Source organism: Muntiacus reevesi, chromosome 3, assembly GCF_963930625.1.
Source record: "Muntiacus reevesi chromosome 3, mMunRee1.1, whole genome shotgun sequence".
Lineage (NCBI taxonomy): Eukaryota > Metazoa > Chordata > Mammalia > Artiodactyla > Cervidae > Muntiacus > Muntiacus reevesi.
The window spans coordinates 22695495-22712512 of NC_089251.1; the positions used below are offsets into that span (position 1 = coordinate 22695495).

General features: G+C 40.0%; 1 protein-coding gene across 1 annotated transcript in view; it reads right to left on the reverse strand.

Moving 5' to 3' along the window:
* NBAS (NBAS subunit of NRZ tethering complex) overlaps window positions 1-17018 on the reverse strand; it is a 312486-nt gene that overhangs the window by 39574 nt on the left and 255894 nt on the right. Inside the window, exon 48 of the mRNA XM_065928602.1 lies at window positions 3427-3622. Within this exon, the coding sequence (XP_065784674.1) occupies window positions 3427-3622 (196 nt within the window). The remainder of the gene's footprint in view (window positions 1-3426; window positions 3623-17018) is intronic.

Below are 17018 nucleotides of genomic sequence, written 5' to 3' on the forward strand. Positions count from 1 at the left end.
TTAGTTCAACAAATATTTACTGCTGTAGGTTCCCTTTTCTCATGGAATTTGTATTCTAATGGAAGAAAAAAGACATCACATAATATTGACAGATAGATAAGCAGGAGGAAGGTAAGGAGGAAGCAGATAGTGGTAAGTGATTAGAAAAGAAAAAAAAATCTCATAAAATAGGTTGTGACTGGATGCAGTCATTTTGGAAATGACATTTATGCTAAAATCTGAGGACGTGACTTCTTCATCTCTGGACATCCTTCTCTATAAAATATGATTCTTGAACAGGGGTGCTTTTAAACATGTCTTCTAGTTCTAGGATTGTGATTTCACGCCTCTTAGAGATATATGTATGTGCACACATATTTTTAACATCAAATAATATCCTATGTTTGATTAAGAGAATTATTTATGACAATGAGTCCTAGCTTTGAACACATTTAAGGTAACAGGAAATCTTTTGTAAGGAACTAAATAAACTTCTGCACACATAACTCTTCATTCCTATTGATCTTTGTCTGAGCTCTGACAAAAAAATGAGTATTTTGTTTATGCTTTGGGAAACGTCACCAAGTTGGCTTCTGACCAGAAAGACTAAATATGTCCTTCCATGTATACATGAATTTGTGATGAGGTTGAAAACTGTCTTAAACTCATTTTTCTGTTGATCACTTAAAACCACAAATTTAGACGGAAATTTTACAATGTTCTTTTTTTAGGTGAATTTTTTTTTTTTACATAAAACCAGAAAAAAAATTGAGGTGATAGGATATGGAATTTTTTAAGGAAACATCAGTATTTTGACACATATTTTTCATGCACCAGTTAACTAGAAAATTACAAAACCTGAAAAACTCAGACAAATTGTACCAAGAGAATTAACACAGTCCATTCTCCCCCTCCCCCCATTAAGTTTCTCCCTCCCCTCCTTCTGCCTCCCTATTGCCCTCCACGCTGGGGCACATTTCTGGGGTGGAAAGGAAGGCCTCTCATGCTGTTGAAAATTGAGGGCCTCTGAATTTTTAATTTTGTTAACTAATCATTAGAAAAGTAAAAATCGCTGTCTTTCTGAGAAGCAGTGAGGTAGCAGGCTACACAGACTGTGTGTTGAATTTTGCAGGAGCTCACTGGTTTCCTGGCAACACGTTGATTTGTGGGGCCACTAGTTTGGGCACCCCGAGGATAATTAAATATTAAGCCCCTCTTTGATGTATGCAAAGTCTGCCTAAGAGGATTACCAGCCACGGTGAAGGTAGCAGTCCCACATTTTCTGGTAATTGAACATTGCAGCGTCATTATCTGTTCTTATCTTTGCTCTGTAAGAACCCATCTCTCTCCTTAATATTGCCTTTGAAATGGAGAAGGAGATAGGGAGAAATTAAGAAAACGAGAGCCCGTGCAAACAACAGTTTGGGGTCTTCTAGATGTTTGGGACATGGGGATGAAAACAACAGTTTAACACATGTCAAAGAAATGTCAGAGGTGAGCAAGGCATCCTCTGTCTCCTCTGGTTCAAGGCTCCATTTCACACATCAAGCAGCCAAGGCTCATAGTGCAAGAATCTTCTGCGAGATTGTAAACAATGGTAGAGGGAGGGTGGAGACACAAGTCATATAAAAGTTGCAACTTGTTCTATGAATATAACTGGAATGTCGAGGAAAGCATAAAAGCAGTGGGTATACTTATATGATTTCTGAAGTGTTTAGAGCCAAATATAGAGTGCATGTTCTAATGTTGCAATATGATAGATGAAATGGGTATTTCCCCCCTTTCCTGGTTTCCACGCTGTTTCATAACATTTCTGGTGCATGGACCTGACATGTCATGAAGTGAGGCTCGAGAGAAGCAGGCTTCATTGTCCTGCCAGACTCCAGCCATCAAGGAACAGAAAATTGAAAAAAAGGTGAGAACTTGAAAAATGGAGGGTCTGTCAGAAAAATGCATAAACGTTAAGAGCGTTCATTTGTTTCAGGATGAGACGGAACCTAAGGTTCCACTTGGCGAAAATAACATGACCTAGTGTGTTGCTTAACCTCAGAAATGCTACGAGAACCTCCGCGTCTGCTGAAAACATGCACACTTCTAACGTCCACTATGGCAGGGGCCTGGAGTGTCTGTCACAGCCGAGTATACTCTGTTCACAGATTGCTCTTGAGAAAGCCTGTTAGTGGTCTCTTAATGCAATTCAAAGCAAAATGTTAAGACTAAATAACTTGATACGGTCATGATGCTTCAGAGTATCATTCAGATATTAGTGGCTTTAATATACTGTTTCAGCAATGTGGCAGGATTAGAGAATCTTTGATAAATCCATCTTTTTTGAATCTCAAATTCTCTAACTTTGAAGAATAGATAGTATTTACTTATTTCTCTCAACGAGGGAAATAAGAATATAGAAGGTAACTCAGGAGATGTATTGAGATGAGTCTTGAGATATTTTTAATATTTGGTTCTCTTTTTTTAAAAAAGGAGGTTCATTGTTCGTTAAGTGAAGTAATAAGGATACTAACAGAAATTATAAGGCAAAGTTTCAAAATGAAAAGGTAAATTGGGTTGGAGTCAGACTTCCAGGAAGCTCTTTTGCAGATTAGAAAGCAAGTTTTACTTTCTAACTTTTATTGGCCTATAGTCTGCAAGCTAAAGCACTTGATTAAGTGCTGACTCTTAGATCCAATAGCTTCAGGATGTATCAGTTTAGAATCTAAGCCAAAATTCAACAGCCACCGTATTTCTCTGATTTAGGAATTAGCATTTTCACTTAGTCAACAAGCATTTAAGCTCTGGATGTGTGCACAGCATTCTTAGAGGGCTTTGAAAAATGGTAAGTATATCCTCCAGGGTTTCTGAGTTTTCAGGTAGTGGGAAGACAAAACTTTAAGTAGCAGAAGTAATAACAGCAGAAGTAATAATAATAATAATAATAGATCAAATGTGTGGAGTTCAAAGTTCAATTAAGTTTGAAACCGTCAGGGAAGGATCCAGGGAGGTGATGGACTGAGTAGGCTTTGCAGGATAAAAGGAAGAAACCAAGATCTTATGTCTCTGCTACTTTGTGTCTGTCTACACATAGAAGACAGGGCATTTGAGTGCCTGGGCAGAGCAGGACAAAATGAATGAGCTAAACTGCACATTGCATTACCTCTTAGATCTGCATCTCTCCAGGGAAAGGGCAAGCTGCCCTAATTAACTGATACTGTGAAAAACCCTGACTGTATCCTATGAAGAGAAAAATTATATATACATGTCAGGTGACTGAGGCATCATCTACTCTGTATATTCAAACATGTGGAAAAGTAAAAACACACCGGGTTGCACATATTTTCCTGCTACATAACTGTACTGATGAACACAATGGGAAGACTGCATTAACAAGCTGATTATTCACTTGAAGGTGGTTTAAAGGAATCAGGACATGGCCATCAGATGCACCCTCACCTGTCTCTGGGGCCAGGTGGCTTTGAGGATGGCTTCCGTTCTGAAGAACACGAGGAGCTTGCCGTCCTCCTCGCTCAGGTGAAATGACTGTCCCAGAACCTGCAGCACGTGGATGCGGGGCCGCACGGGCCAGGTGTCGTCGGCGCAGAAAGGCCGCAGCCACTCCAGCAGGTCCTCGGAGGACACCAGCTCCTCTCTGCAAAACAAGGGGTACATTGAAAAAGAAAAAGACTCAGTGGTTTCTAATTCCAGTAATCAAATGCGGTGACAGATCTAGACACCTTGTTGGGTTTCTTTATTTTTTTTCCTACTGAGAGGAAAAGTGTAGGTTTGAAATGGCTTAAAGCAAACCATATTAGGTATTTAAAAACGATGTAAAATACACGCAACTTTTAAACAGTATGATATTAAAATGAGTTACATAGATCAGAGAAAAAATAATCAATATGTTCTTAGACACTTCATTTCTTAAGGAAAGCTCAATTGTGTCCAACTCTTTGTGACCCCATGGCCTATACAGTCCATGGAATTCTCCAGGTCAGAATATTGGAGTGGGTAGCCTTTCCCTTCTTCCCAACCCAGGGATCAAATCCAGGTCTCCCACATTGCAGGCAGATTCTTTACCAGCTGAGCCTCAAGGGAAGCCCAAGGATGCTGGAGTGTGTAACGTATCCCTTCTCTAGTGAATCTTCCCAACCCAGGAATTGATCTGGGGTCTCGTGCATTGCAGGCAGATTCTTTACCTAGTGAGTTATCAGGGAAGCCATTAAGAAATACAGCTTATTGTAAAATTCTGTGTAGAAGTATGCCCAGTGCCCATCCAGTATCCAAGGCTTAAAAGACTTTCTTTTGTTGACGTGAATTGACAACTAATTCAATGGAGGAAATTAAGGATCCCCCAAACAGTTGTCATTAGAGCACTGCTTTAGAGTGACAACTGTCTCAACTGATAATAGTTCACATGGAAGGGTGCTAGCCAGAGTCTTGGATAACCACTTAAAGCATTTGGAAAAAAAATTTTTGATTGAAATATCATTATTTTAGCCTTGGCAAACAAAATAACTCTTGTAATACAATTTTCATGGATGGCTTATCCCACCAACTAGTTAAAACCTTGCATTCAAAGGAAACAAAAAGTAAGTATGACCTATTTCTACTAATGATATTGATAATGCTGGGTATCATTCAGTAATTTTACATTAACTATTACTAGTTGACAGTAACTATGCAAAGTAAATATTATAAATACTATTTTATTTAAAATTTTCCAGTTTTATTGATATAATTGACATGGATATATATATATATATAAAACATTGTAATATATATATATAACATTGTTTTAGTTTAAGGTGTAGTATGCAATTTCATATGTATATACACTGCAAAATAATTACAATAAGCTCAGTTAACCTCCATAACTTGATATAATTTTTTTCCTTAAGATGGTAACTTTTAAGATTGACTCTGTTAGTAACTTTCAAATATACATTATATTGTTAACTATAGCCCTCATGTTATACATGTAAATTCCATTTTTATAGATAAGGAAGTAGGCTTTATGGAACTGACAGCATATACCCACAAACATCTATACTAGTGCAGTATGACTCCAAAGTCCATGTTCTTTTCTACTATTTTTCTGTGTTTCAATAAGGGGTTAGTGGTGGTTTAGTCACTAAATCATGTCCAACTCCTGCGACCCCATAGACTGTAGTCTGCTAGGTTCCTCTGTCTATGGGATTCTCCTGGCAAGAATACTGGAGTGGTTTGCCATTTCCTTCTCCAGGGGATCTTCCTGACCCAGGAATAAAACCCAGGTCTCCTGCATTGCAGGCAGATTCTTGACCGACTGAGCTATGAGGGAAGCCTCAGTAAGGGGTTAAAGCATCAAATTTTATACTACCCTAAAGATAAAATATAAATGTATGGTTATTAAAAAACTAGGAAGTCTAAAAGGATTCAGAGAAGGTGGTGACATGTGAAAAACTTTCTATCCAGTACTAGAAGCTCTTTGCTTATAATCCCCAAATGGACCATCTCAGGAAAATAACTTATTTGATGATGATGTCAGTGAATTACTATCGATGACTCTTGCGAGGTCGCTCACATAGAAGCCTCACTCCCACAGGGCCCTAGAGATCCATGGAGAAGCACTGAGTTATACAGATTTTTTTATAACCAAATCCTTATGAGGCTTCCAGCAACAGATCATCTACATCAAGCTCCAAATCCCATGAACTAACAAGACCACAGGAAATTTTTTTAAAACTTCTGAGAAGAAAGACATTCTATAATACCACTGAATATTTCTCTCAGTGTGCATTCTATAATATACTTGCCAATACAATTTTATGGCAATTTAAGCTAAAAAACAAAGTTGGTTATTTGTATATCAGACCAAAATACATTACCAAATGCCATGGACAAACTGGCTTAAGCATGTCCTCCATTTACAAAGATATTTGTTAGTTTTGCCTTTGAGTGTCCTTCTTAACAGGTACCAAAAATGGCAAAGCTGGGGGTGCAAAAGAATGCCACCAGTATTTCCTGACTATCTACTATGTGCAAAGCAGACAGCACTGTGTGGTAGAAAAGAGTATCATTTTGGAATGTGACAGACCTGTGAATCCTGGCTCCATCCTTTCCTAACAACTCTCAATAAAAAATTAAGAATGTCCTCATTCCCACTTTACAGTTAAGTAGACAAAGATCCTGAAAGTGTGTCTCTTGGAGTCTGTGAAACCAAGACAATGCATATGAAGCACCCAGCACTGTATGTGACACAAAGGAGGGATTTAATGAACAATAACCATTATCCAAATAATCATCATCATTTTATTATCAGCATCATCAAAGTACCTGATGCTTAGGGACGAAAAATTGTATGATCTGGTCCTTAAAAGAACTAACAATACAAGGAAACAGAAAGACATCACAAATGACTATTCTACAAATTACTAACATAAATCGGAACAACTTTTTGGGAAGAAAAGTGGGTAGAATCAGGGAAGGCTTCCCAGAGGACGTGGCCTCTGAACAGGATCATAAAGGACAAATGGAAGGTACATGAATGGAAAAGGGGGGGAAAAACCCAGATAAAGAGAACAGCAAGGAAAAAAACAGACAAAGATTACAAAGGACACAGCATGTTCAGTGAGTGATAAAAGCACAGATGTCTGGGAGTAAATGAGAGGAGAGAACAGAGGGAAGACAGGTCTCCTGACCTGGATAACCAGAGCTCACACACAGGCTGAAAAGGTGATGCAGCTTGACAGTTTGAAAGGACAGGCTTTGCAGGCGTCAGCCCAGACTCAGTGCCCAAATGCCTGCTTCCCAACTGTGCTATGCTGACCAAGAAGCTGCTTCATGGTGCTGAGCCTGTGTCTTATTTGTAAATTGCAGATGGGTAATAACCCTTTGCTCAGAGGAGTGGTTTGAGAATTAAATACACAAAATGAAATAATAAAGCAGAAAATATATTATCTGGCACATAACTAAGAAGTGCAGTTAGTGGCAGCGATGATTACTGAGGACTCTGGTCTTACTTGGTGTGGAGTGGGAATGACAGAGGGTCTCTGAGCAGTGAAGCACTGTGATCATGTTAGTGCTTACAGAGGTGTGCAGGCTGGGGCATGCTCAGGCCCTTTTGGTGAAGCCTACAGGGGTCAAATTAAGTTTAACTTGGGAGAAAAGAAGACTAAAACACACTTTTGGCCTTGAGTCCAAGCCAGTTTCACATAAGAAGAAGCTGGTATTTTGACCCTGTCACCCAAGGGCCAAGTGGAGGGGCAGGTAGGATGGGCTAGAATGGGAAGAAGCTGGAGTCATGAAGACCAGATGGAAGTTACAAAGATCACACAAGATCTGCATGTGGTGAACAGGAATGAAAACTGTTAATGATAATATGAAAGCTTACTGTGTGCCAAGAGTTACATCACTTCATCGTCACTTTTTTTTTCCATGTATTCTGTTATCATCTCCAGTTTGCAGATGAAGGAACAACCACAGAGAGGTTTCATAACTTGCTGTTTTTTAGTTGTTAATTCGTGTCCGACTCTTTAGACCCTATGGACTGCAGCTGGTCACACTCCTCTTGACCATGGGATTTCCCAGGTAAGAATACTGGAATGGGTTGCCAATCCTTCTCCAGGGGATCTTCCCAACCCAAGGATTGAACCTGCAGCTCCTGCGTTGGTAGGCGGATTCTTTTACCACTGAGCTGCCAGAGAAGCCCCACATAGTAAGTAGTACAGTCAGTATTTGAACCTGGACTATTTTACTGCCTTGTCAATGACTATGCAATACTAGGGAACCAAATGGAGGTAAATCCCAGAACACTGTGGCAATATGTGACACAGAGATTATTATCATAGCATTTTCCAAGTCTTTTAGATTGAGTTAGATTCCTTTTACCTAAGAACTTACTGTTCAGTTGATAGCATTGGACATTTTGGAGAAAACTGCTCTAACTTTTGGTTGATAGTTCAAATATATAATGAAATTATGAGAACTCATTCCTAAAACAGAAATATTATGTTCTAGAAGTACTATGTTCTAGATGACCTTGGCTATATACTGTGAATATGTGTGTGTGGGTGTGTGCATGCATGTACACACACTCAGTAGCTCAGTCGTGTCTAACTTGGTGACCCTGTGGACTTTAGCCCGCCAGGTTCCTCTATCCATGGAAATTTCCAGGCAAGGATACTGGAGTGGGTTGCTATTTCTACTCCAGGGTCAAACCCATGTCTCTTGCATCTCCTGCACTGCAGATGGATTCTTTACCACTGTGTCAGCTGGGAAGCCCATATATTGCAAATATTTGTGCTCAATGAGACTACACAGAACCAAAGGGCAGCTCTGTAGGAAAAGCTGTCCAGGACATCAACTAGATACTAAAGATTTTAGCTGCAAAATAGTCTACATTTTAAATAAAATATGAGTTTTTAAAATTTGTAGTCACCCTTGCAATGGTGCAAATACACACACACACATATACAGAGGCAGAGAGAGAAAAACAGAATGTAAGAATTGTGATAAAATGTTAACAATTGGTGAATCAAGGGGAAGAGAATATATTCATTATTTTTCAATCTTTGCAACTTTTCTGTGGGTTTGAAATTCAAGATAAGCAGGTGGGGAGAAAATAACCAATTATGACTTTTATAATGTAAAAAGAAACAGAATGGGAAGGAAAATGATTCCAGTTTTATAGTCGTTCATGAAGGCAAGGGGAGGGTTTAATGAGCTTAGGAATAAAAAGAGAACATGATTTCAAAACACTTTTGCCTTATTATAAAAGTTATACAAATGATTTTAAAAAGATATAAAATAAGTAACAGAGAAAAATCTCTCATAGTTTCACAGCCAATATACAGACATTTGTTCCTACCTCTTTCCCTGTAATGAGGATTCTGGGGACAGGAGAGAGGTTATACTACACAGGGTAATTTAGTATACTATTTTTTAAAAAAATTACTACTAAAGGAAACACATACACATTCATACAATCCCTTCTGGCCCAAAAGATAAGGAGTCTACTGAAATATACAAGATGTTCTATTAACAGAAAAGAACAGCAGCAGCAACAATGGCAACCAAAATAGGTTCAGTGAATGATTAATTTGCCAACGTGATGTTCTATTGTGTAAGGTAGCATGAGAGGATAGTCACAAAACTACAAAGGAATGGAAGAGAAATGCCAACTAAACAAAGGTAATTATTGAATCAAAGAGAAAAGACAGATTTTGAGAATATTAATAAGATGACCCTTTGTAAAAGAGCTTGAAGATTTTTCATGGCATAAACATATGAAGATAGCCCAATCTTGAACTTAAATGGTGATGGTACATTAAAACAGACAGTAAATATGAAAAGCAGTATATATGTCATGGTGCACTACACAAAATAAAGTTATTGTTCTTATATTTAAGGATGCGGGAAGCAAAGACTGCATTCAAACAGGACAAACATAAACCTTTATGATTTCCTGTAGACATAAATGTCATAATTTGGAAGGCTTAAGGGAGCAGAAGCTCACTTTGTCTAATCTTCTGTACTGAAGATGGTAAGCCAGCAGCCAAATTTTTGTATTGGTATATACAGTACATACCAATGTGTCAAAATTTTTAAATATTACACAATGAAGGTCTTTTCTCTCATTTTCCTGAGATTATAATTGATATGCAGCACTAAGTTTAAGTAGTACAGCATAATGGTTTGACTTACATACACTGTGAAGACTACCTTAGTAAGTTTATTGGTAATCTATCATCTCATATAGATACCAAAAAAAAAAAGAAAAAACAAAAAGGTTTTTTCCTTGTGATGAGATCTCTTAGGATCTACTCTCTGAACAACCCAGTGCCTCTTGAAACGCTGGAAGATGAAGGCTCAATGGAAGCCACCTGCCTTAGATAAGGCTTTGAGCTCTCAAGTTCCTCTCGGATTCCACCAGCTCCTCCCTGCCCTGAAGGTCAGTCTACCTTGTTCATTTTCATTACCTGTCAGGAGGAAATGAGTTCGAGAACTGACATGTAAACTGACAGAGAAGGAGGGACAGGACAGGTGGGTGGGGTGGCGCAGCAAGTAAATGTGAGTGAGTGAACAGTGAGAGACACTGAGTGAACATTGATATTCTAGGAAGGTCTCAACTCAGTTAAGAAAATGACCCACACACCGTGTACACTTTTCTCTCTACACACAGACCTGGACTTGTCCCAGGACAATGTCCTCTATGCATCAGCTCCCTGGAAACAACTGGGGCTCCTGGCAAAGAATAAGACGGAATCCAAAACAACTGAATGCATCATGTGCTAATGCCATTGTGGTAGTGTAAAAAGTGTGCCTTTTTTTTTTTTTTAATGATTATCATAATCAAGTTACAGTAAAGGAAAAAATTGCTGCAAGGCAGTAACTGTGGTATGCACACAATTCCAAACTCAAATCTTAATGTTTTCTAAATTTATTTTTAATTGAAGGATAATTCCAATATTGTATTGGTTTTTGCCATACCTCATCATGAATCAGTCATAGGTACACATATGTCCCATCCCTCTTGAACTTCTAGAAAGATGGTACTGATGAACCAATTTGCAGGGCAGCAACAGAGACACAGACATACAGAACAGATTGATGGACATGGGAGTTGGGGGAGGAAGGGGAGGGTGGGATGAATGGAGAGAGTAGCAATGGAAACCTATACACTACCATATGTAAAATAGAAGCCAATGGGAATTCGCTGTATAGTCAACTCAGTTCAGTTCAGTCACTCAGTCATGTCTGATTCTGCAATCCCAGGGACGGTAGAACCCCAAGCTTCCCTGTCCATCACCAACTCCCACATTTGACTTAAACTCATGTCCATCGAGTCGGTGATGCCATCAAACCATCTCATCCTCTGTTGTCCCTTTCTCCTCCTGCCTTCAATCTTTCTAGCATCAGGGTCTTTTCAAATGAGTCAGTTCTTTGCATCAGGTGGCCAAGGTATTGGAGCTTCAGCATTAGTTCCTCCAATGAATATTCAGGACTGATCTCCTTTAGGATGGACTGGTTGGATCTCCTTGCAGTCCAAGGGACTCTCAAAAGTCTTCTCCAACAACACAATTCAAAAGCATCAATTCTTCAGTGCTCAGCTTTCTTTATAGTCTAACTCTCACATCCATACATGACCACTGGAAAAACCATAGCTTTGACTAGCCGGACCTTTGTTGGCAAAGTAATGTCTCTGCTTTTTAATATGTTGTCTAGGTTGGTCATAGCTCTTCTTCCAGGAGCAAGAGTCTTTTAATTTCATGTGTGACTCAAGAGAATTCAAACCAGGGTTCTGTATCAAATCTTGACTTTTGATAAACAAACACTAGTAGCACCTTTGGGGTTGCTCTCAAATGTATGCCAATCACAATATCTTCTTGAGGTTCATTCATCAATAGAAGCAAAGGCACATCTCACTGTGACGAGGTAGAAATGGCAGCTGTGAAGTCATAAATATGGCCTTAGGTGGCCCAGAGAACCACTGTAGTGGTAGACCGGATCCATCCTCCTTGCTGATGATCATGGTTCATATTACAGATTGGAGGCCTCATACACTGTGGGAGCTTGGAGAGCATCTGATGATACACTTTGCCTCCTGGAGCATGAGGAGTGAGAAGAAATCAGATTCAATTTGTTCTAGTGGGCTTTCTTTCTTTTTTTTTTATGGTCTTTTGTGTGCTTGAAAAATAATGTGAAATCCCTAGGTAACACCAAAGAACTCAGTGATATCTGAATGATCTGACATTGCTCAATATACATCAAGCTTTAAGACATCTAAAGCTGGTACTGTGATTAAGCAGCAATTTAAGCAAACAAAGACTAATAAAATACTCACTAGCTTTGAAGGAAATCTTTGTTCCTTTTTGAATGGTGCACAGAGGAATTCCTCATTAATTATCTGTTTCCTGAGTGGATTTATTTCTGTATATCCATTTGAGAGTCACTAATATACTGGTCCGGGCTTCCCAGGTGGCTAGGTGGTAAAGAATCTGCCTGCCAAAGAGGAACCACCGGAGATGTGGGTTCGATCCCTGGGTTGGGAACATCCTCTGGAGGAGGAAAGGGCAGCCCACTACAGTGTTCTTGCCAGGATAATCCCACAGTCCATGGGGTTGCAGAGTTGGAGATAAATGAGCGGCTGAGCACACACACAATATGCTGGTTCATGCATGAGTTATTTGTCAGAAAATTTGTAGAAGATATATGAAGGCCCAGATAACCATGATGGTGTAGTCACTCACCTAGAGTCAGACACCCTGGAGTGTGAAGTCAAGGGGGCCTTATGAAGCATTACTACAAACAAAGTTAATGGAGGTGATCAAATTCTAGCTGAGCTACTTCAAATCCAAAAATGATGCTGATAAACTGCTGCATTCAATATGACAGCAAATTTGGAAAACTCAGCAGTAACCACAGAACTGGAATTTTCATTCCAGTTTTATTTCAGTCCCAAAGAAGGGCTTTGCCAAATAAAGCTCAAACTACTGAACCACAGCACTCATTTCACATGCTAGCAAGGTAATACTCAAAATCCTTCAAGCTAGGCTTCAATAGTATGTGAACCAAGAACTTCCAGATGTAGAAGCTGGATTTAAAAAAGGCAGAGGAACCAGAGATCAAATTGCCAACATCTGCTGGATCGCAGAAAAAGCAAGAGAATTCCAGAAAAATATCTACTTCTGCTTCACTGACTATACTAAAGCCTTCGACTGTGTGGATCACAACAAACTGTGGAAAATTCTGAAAGAGGTGGGAATACTAGACCACCTGACCTGCCTCCTGAGAAACCTGCATGCAGGTCAAGAAGCAACAGTTAGAATCAGACATGGAACAACAGACTGGTTCCAAATCAGCAAAGGAGTACGTCAAGGCTGTATATTGTCACCCTGCTTATTTAACTTATATTCAGAGTGCATCATGCAAAATGCTGGGCTGGATGAAGCTCAAGCTGGAATCAAGATTGCTGGGAGAAATATCAATAACCTCAGATATGCAGATGACACCACCCTTATGGCAGAAAGTGAAGAAGAACTAAAGAGCCTCTTGATGAAGGTGAAAGAGGAGAGTGAAAAAGCTGGCTTAAAACTTAACATTCAAAAAACTAAGATCATGGCATCCAGTCCCATCACTTTATGGCAAAGAAAAGAGGAAAAAGTGGTAGTAGTGACAGATTTTCTTTCCTTGGACTCCAAAATCACTGAGGATGTTGACTGCAGCCATGAAATTAAAAGACACTTGCTCCTTGAAAGAAAAGCTATGACAAATTTAGACAGCGTATTAAAAGCAGAGACATCACTTTGCCAACAAAGGTCCATATAGTCAAAGCTATGGTTTTTCCAATAGTCATGTACAGATGTAAGAGTTGGATCACAATACTGGCTGAGTGCTGGAGAATTGATGCTTTCGAATTATGGTGCAGAAAAAGACTGTTGACAGTCCCTTGCATGGCAAGTAGATCAAAACAGTCAATCCTAAAGAAAATCAACCCTGAATATTCACTGGAAGGACTGATGCTGAAGCTCCGATATTGTGGTTACTTGATGGGAAGAACAGACTCACTGGAAAAGACCCTGATGCTGGGTAAGATTGAAGGCAAAAGAGGAAGGGGCGGCAGAGGATTAGATGAATAGATAGTGTCACTGACTCAGTGGACATGAATTTGAGCAAATTCTGGGAGACAGCAGAGGACAGAGGAGCCTGGTGTGCTGCAGGCCATGGGGTCGCCAAGAGTTGGACACAAGTTAGCAACTGAACAACAACTGTGTGTGCGTGTGTCTGAATCACTTTGCTGTACACCTAAAACTAACACAGCACTGGAAATCCACTATGCTTCAATTAAAAGGTAATAAAGTGACACTTCTGCAACTCTCATTACTTGGCCTGTCATTAGCACCATCATCTCCATTTTTCAGATTAGGAAATGACAGTCAGATAGGCTTTGTAGTTTGTTTGGGGTTGCCCAGGTAAGGACAGGTTGTCAATTCCTCTCACAGTATCTCATCTTCTGACATTAAAGAGCCTGCAGTGGACAGTTAAGGGAGCACTTCTCAAACACCACTGTGCTTAGGAATTGCCCGGGGATATTATTAAAATATAGATTTTACTTGGTTGGTGTGGGTAGGGCCCAAAATTCTGCATTTCCAACCAGCTCCCAAGTGTCCCTGAGTCCGTGGACTGACCTTTGTGAGGTCTTACGTCATTATTTTTCTCTGTTTTTCTCACCTCTTCCTCCTCCTCTTCTGCGCCTTGGCCTTATTTCCTTTTCCACGCCTTGCCTTCATGTGTGTGTTGTGTTTAATGGCTAAGTTATATCTGACTCTTCTGAATTATTATTTGTTTCAGTCACTGAGTCATGTCCCACTCTCTATGATCCCATGGAATGAAGCACACCAGTCTTCACTACCCTTCACTTCCAGACTCCTGGAGTTTGCTCAAATTCATGTCCATTGACTTGGTGATGCTATCTAACTATCTCATCTTCTGCTGCCCTTTTTTCCCTTTAGCCTTCAATCTTTCCCAGCATCAGAGTCTTTTCCAATGAGTTGGCTCTTTGCATCAGGTGGCCAAAACATTGGAGTTTCAGCTTCAGCATCAGTCCTTCCAATGAATATTCAAGGGTGATTTCCTTCAGAATTGATTCGTTTGATCTCCTTGTCTTCCAAGGGACTCTCAACAGTCTTCCCCAACACCACAATTCGTAAACATCAATTTTTTGGTGCTCAGCCTTCTTTATGGTCCAAATCTCACATCCATACATGACTACTGGAAAAACCATAGCTTTGACTATATGGACTTTGGTCAGCAAAGTGATGTCTTTGCTTTTTAATACACTGTCTAGATTTGTCATAGCTTTTTTTCCAAGGAGCAAACATTTTTTTAATTCTAAGACTGCCTTCACCATCTGCAGTGATTTTGGAGTACAAGAAAACAAAGCCTGTCACTGTTTCCATTGTTTCCCCATCTATTTGCCATAAAGTGATGGGACTAGATGTCATGAATCTTAGTTTTTTGAATATTGAGTTTCAAGCCACCTTTTTGACTGGCAAGAATACTGGAGTGTGTTACCATTTCCTTCTCTGGAGATCTTCCTGACCCAGAGATTAAAAAATGCAAGCAGATTCTTTACTGCTAAGCCACCAGGGAAGCCCAATAAATATATGCACACATATATATGTATGTATAAATATACACATATGTTTTCTTTTCCATTGTGATTTATTATAAGATATTGAATATATTTTCCTGTGCTTCAGTAGGTCCTTATTGTTTACCTATTTTATATATAATACCTTGTATCTGCTATTTCCAGAGCCTTACTTGAAAAGAGCTTGAATCCCCAGGTTTCTCTGAAGACGCCCCTGGGAACAACCTAGAAAAGAGAGTGACTCCCCTCTGTGATTATTGCAAGCAAGCTCTTGGGGAGAGGAACTGAAGCCAAGAGTGTCAGGTTTAACTGTCCACATTCACAAAGCACTTTCCAGGCATAAAAGTTAGGACTTTGTCTTTTTTCTTCTAAGTGAGAAAAAAAAATTCACTGAAATTTGTTTTTGTTGTTGTTAAGGAGCCTCTGTTATCCTGTGTCTCTGGGATGCAAAGTAAGGTCTCATTCTGACTCTCCATTCCCCAATGTCTTCCTCTTTGGAAATCGAAGCTTAAAGAGAAAATTGTCCTGTATTCAGGAGACTCCAGTTGGATTCTTTTGTATATCCTGTATGTATATATATATATATATATATATCTGTTTATATCTTCTGTATATCCTGTGTGTATATATTCTGTATATCCTGTGTGTGTGTGTATATATATATATATATATATATATATATATATCTGTTATATCTTCTGTATATCCTGTGTGTGTGTATATATATATATATATCTGTTTATCCAGCTGGAAATTCACTAAGAAAAGCACTGCCTTCTAATCTTTTCGAGATGTCCCATGTGGGACCAGACTGAGGGATTCCCCGTGGAAGGGGCTTCAAGCAGTATCTGTTAAGATCTCCTCCATCATGTGAGGCCAGGGTCCGGGTTGGGGTACCTGAGAGCAACACAAGGGGAGCGGCAAGCTGAGAACTGACTGATGGACTGTGACTGGAATGGCGACAGCTAGATGGACCATCTAGAAAGTGACACACAGCACCTCTGTCCGCGCTGCTGTCCGCCACATCTGCCTTGTGCAGGCTGTGTCCTCAGCCTGGACTGCCATCATCCACCTCCATCATCCTTATCACAGACTCAGGTGTCATAGACCAGGTCCAGTGCTGTCCCTTGTGGGTCCTGCTCTGACTTCCCTGGGACAGAACAAGCCACCCCCTTCACCTCGCTTTCTGCACAGCACCACTATGCTACTGCACGGGAACCAGGGCCCGGAGCAACTTGGTCTCCCTGCAAGGCTCTGAGCTCCTCCAGATGGGAGGTTACTTCTTCCCGGAACTGGACCTGAGAACGGAGTGGGACACACAGTAAACACACAGGACAATGGTAACTGTCTTTAAAATAAGGGGCCCCTGGGAGCCACAGCTGTGGCTTCCTTACCATTTAAAGAGCCACAAGCAACGGAGTTTAGAAAAACTGTGCAAGGCAAAAGGCAGAGCGGGTAGAGCGCCCTGCTTGCCATGCTGTCCAGTGCACCCACACGGTTTATCCTGTGTCCTTTCACTCAAACCGTGGGCACAAAGCTATGCATGTAGACACGCTCTAAAGGCCACCGAGCAGTCAATTACGCCGCAGGGGCAGACAGGAGTCCTGGCTGTGTTTCCCAGGCCTCTGACTCTGGACAAGTCAGTTCCTCTCTCCCAGCCTTTCTCTCCATATCTGCAAACAGCAACAATACACACAGGTGTCAAAAATCATAACCACTAAATCCACAAAGATAAATGGAAAGAGTTCTAACAGCAAGTAACTAAAACTGAATATAGAAGTGTTCATACATTTTGATTGAAATTATGTAAAAATATATCCATACCTGAACAATAACTGAGAGGTAATATGCAAATAAAAACAACAATATCACTGAATGAACTATGAGGCGGTTTCTCAAATATGCTTCATCA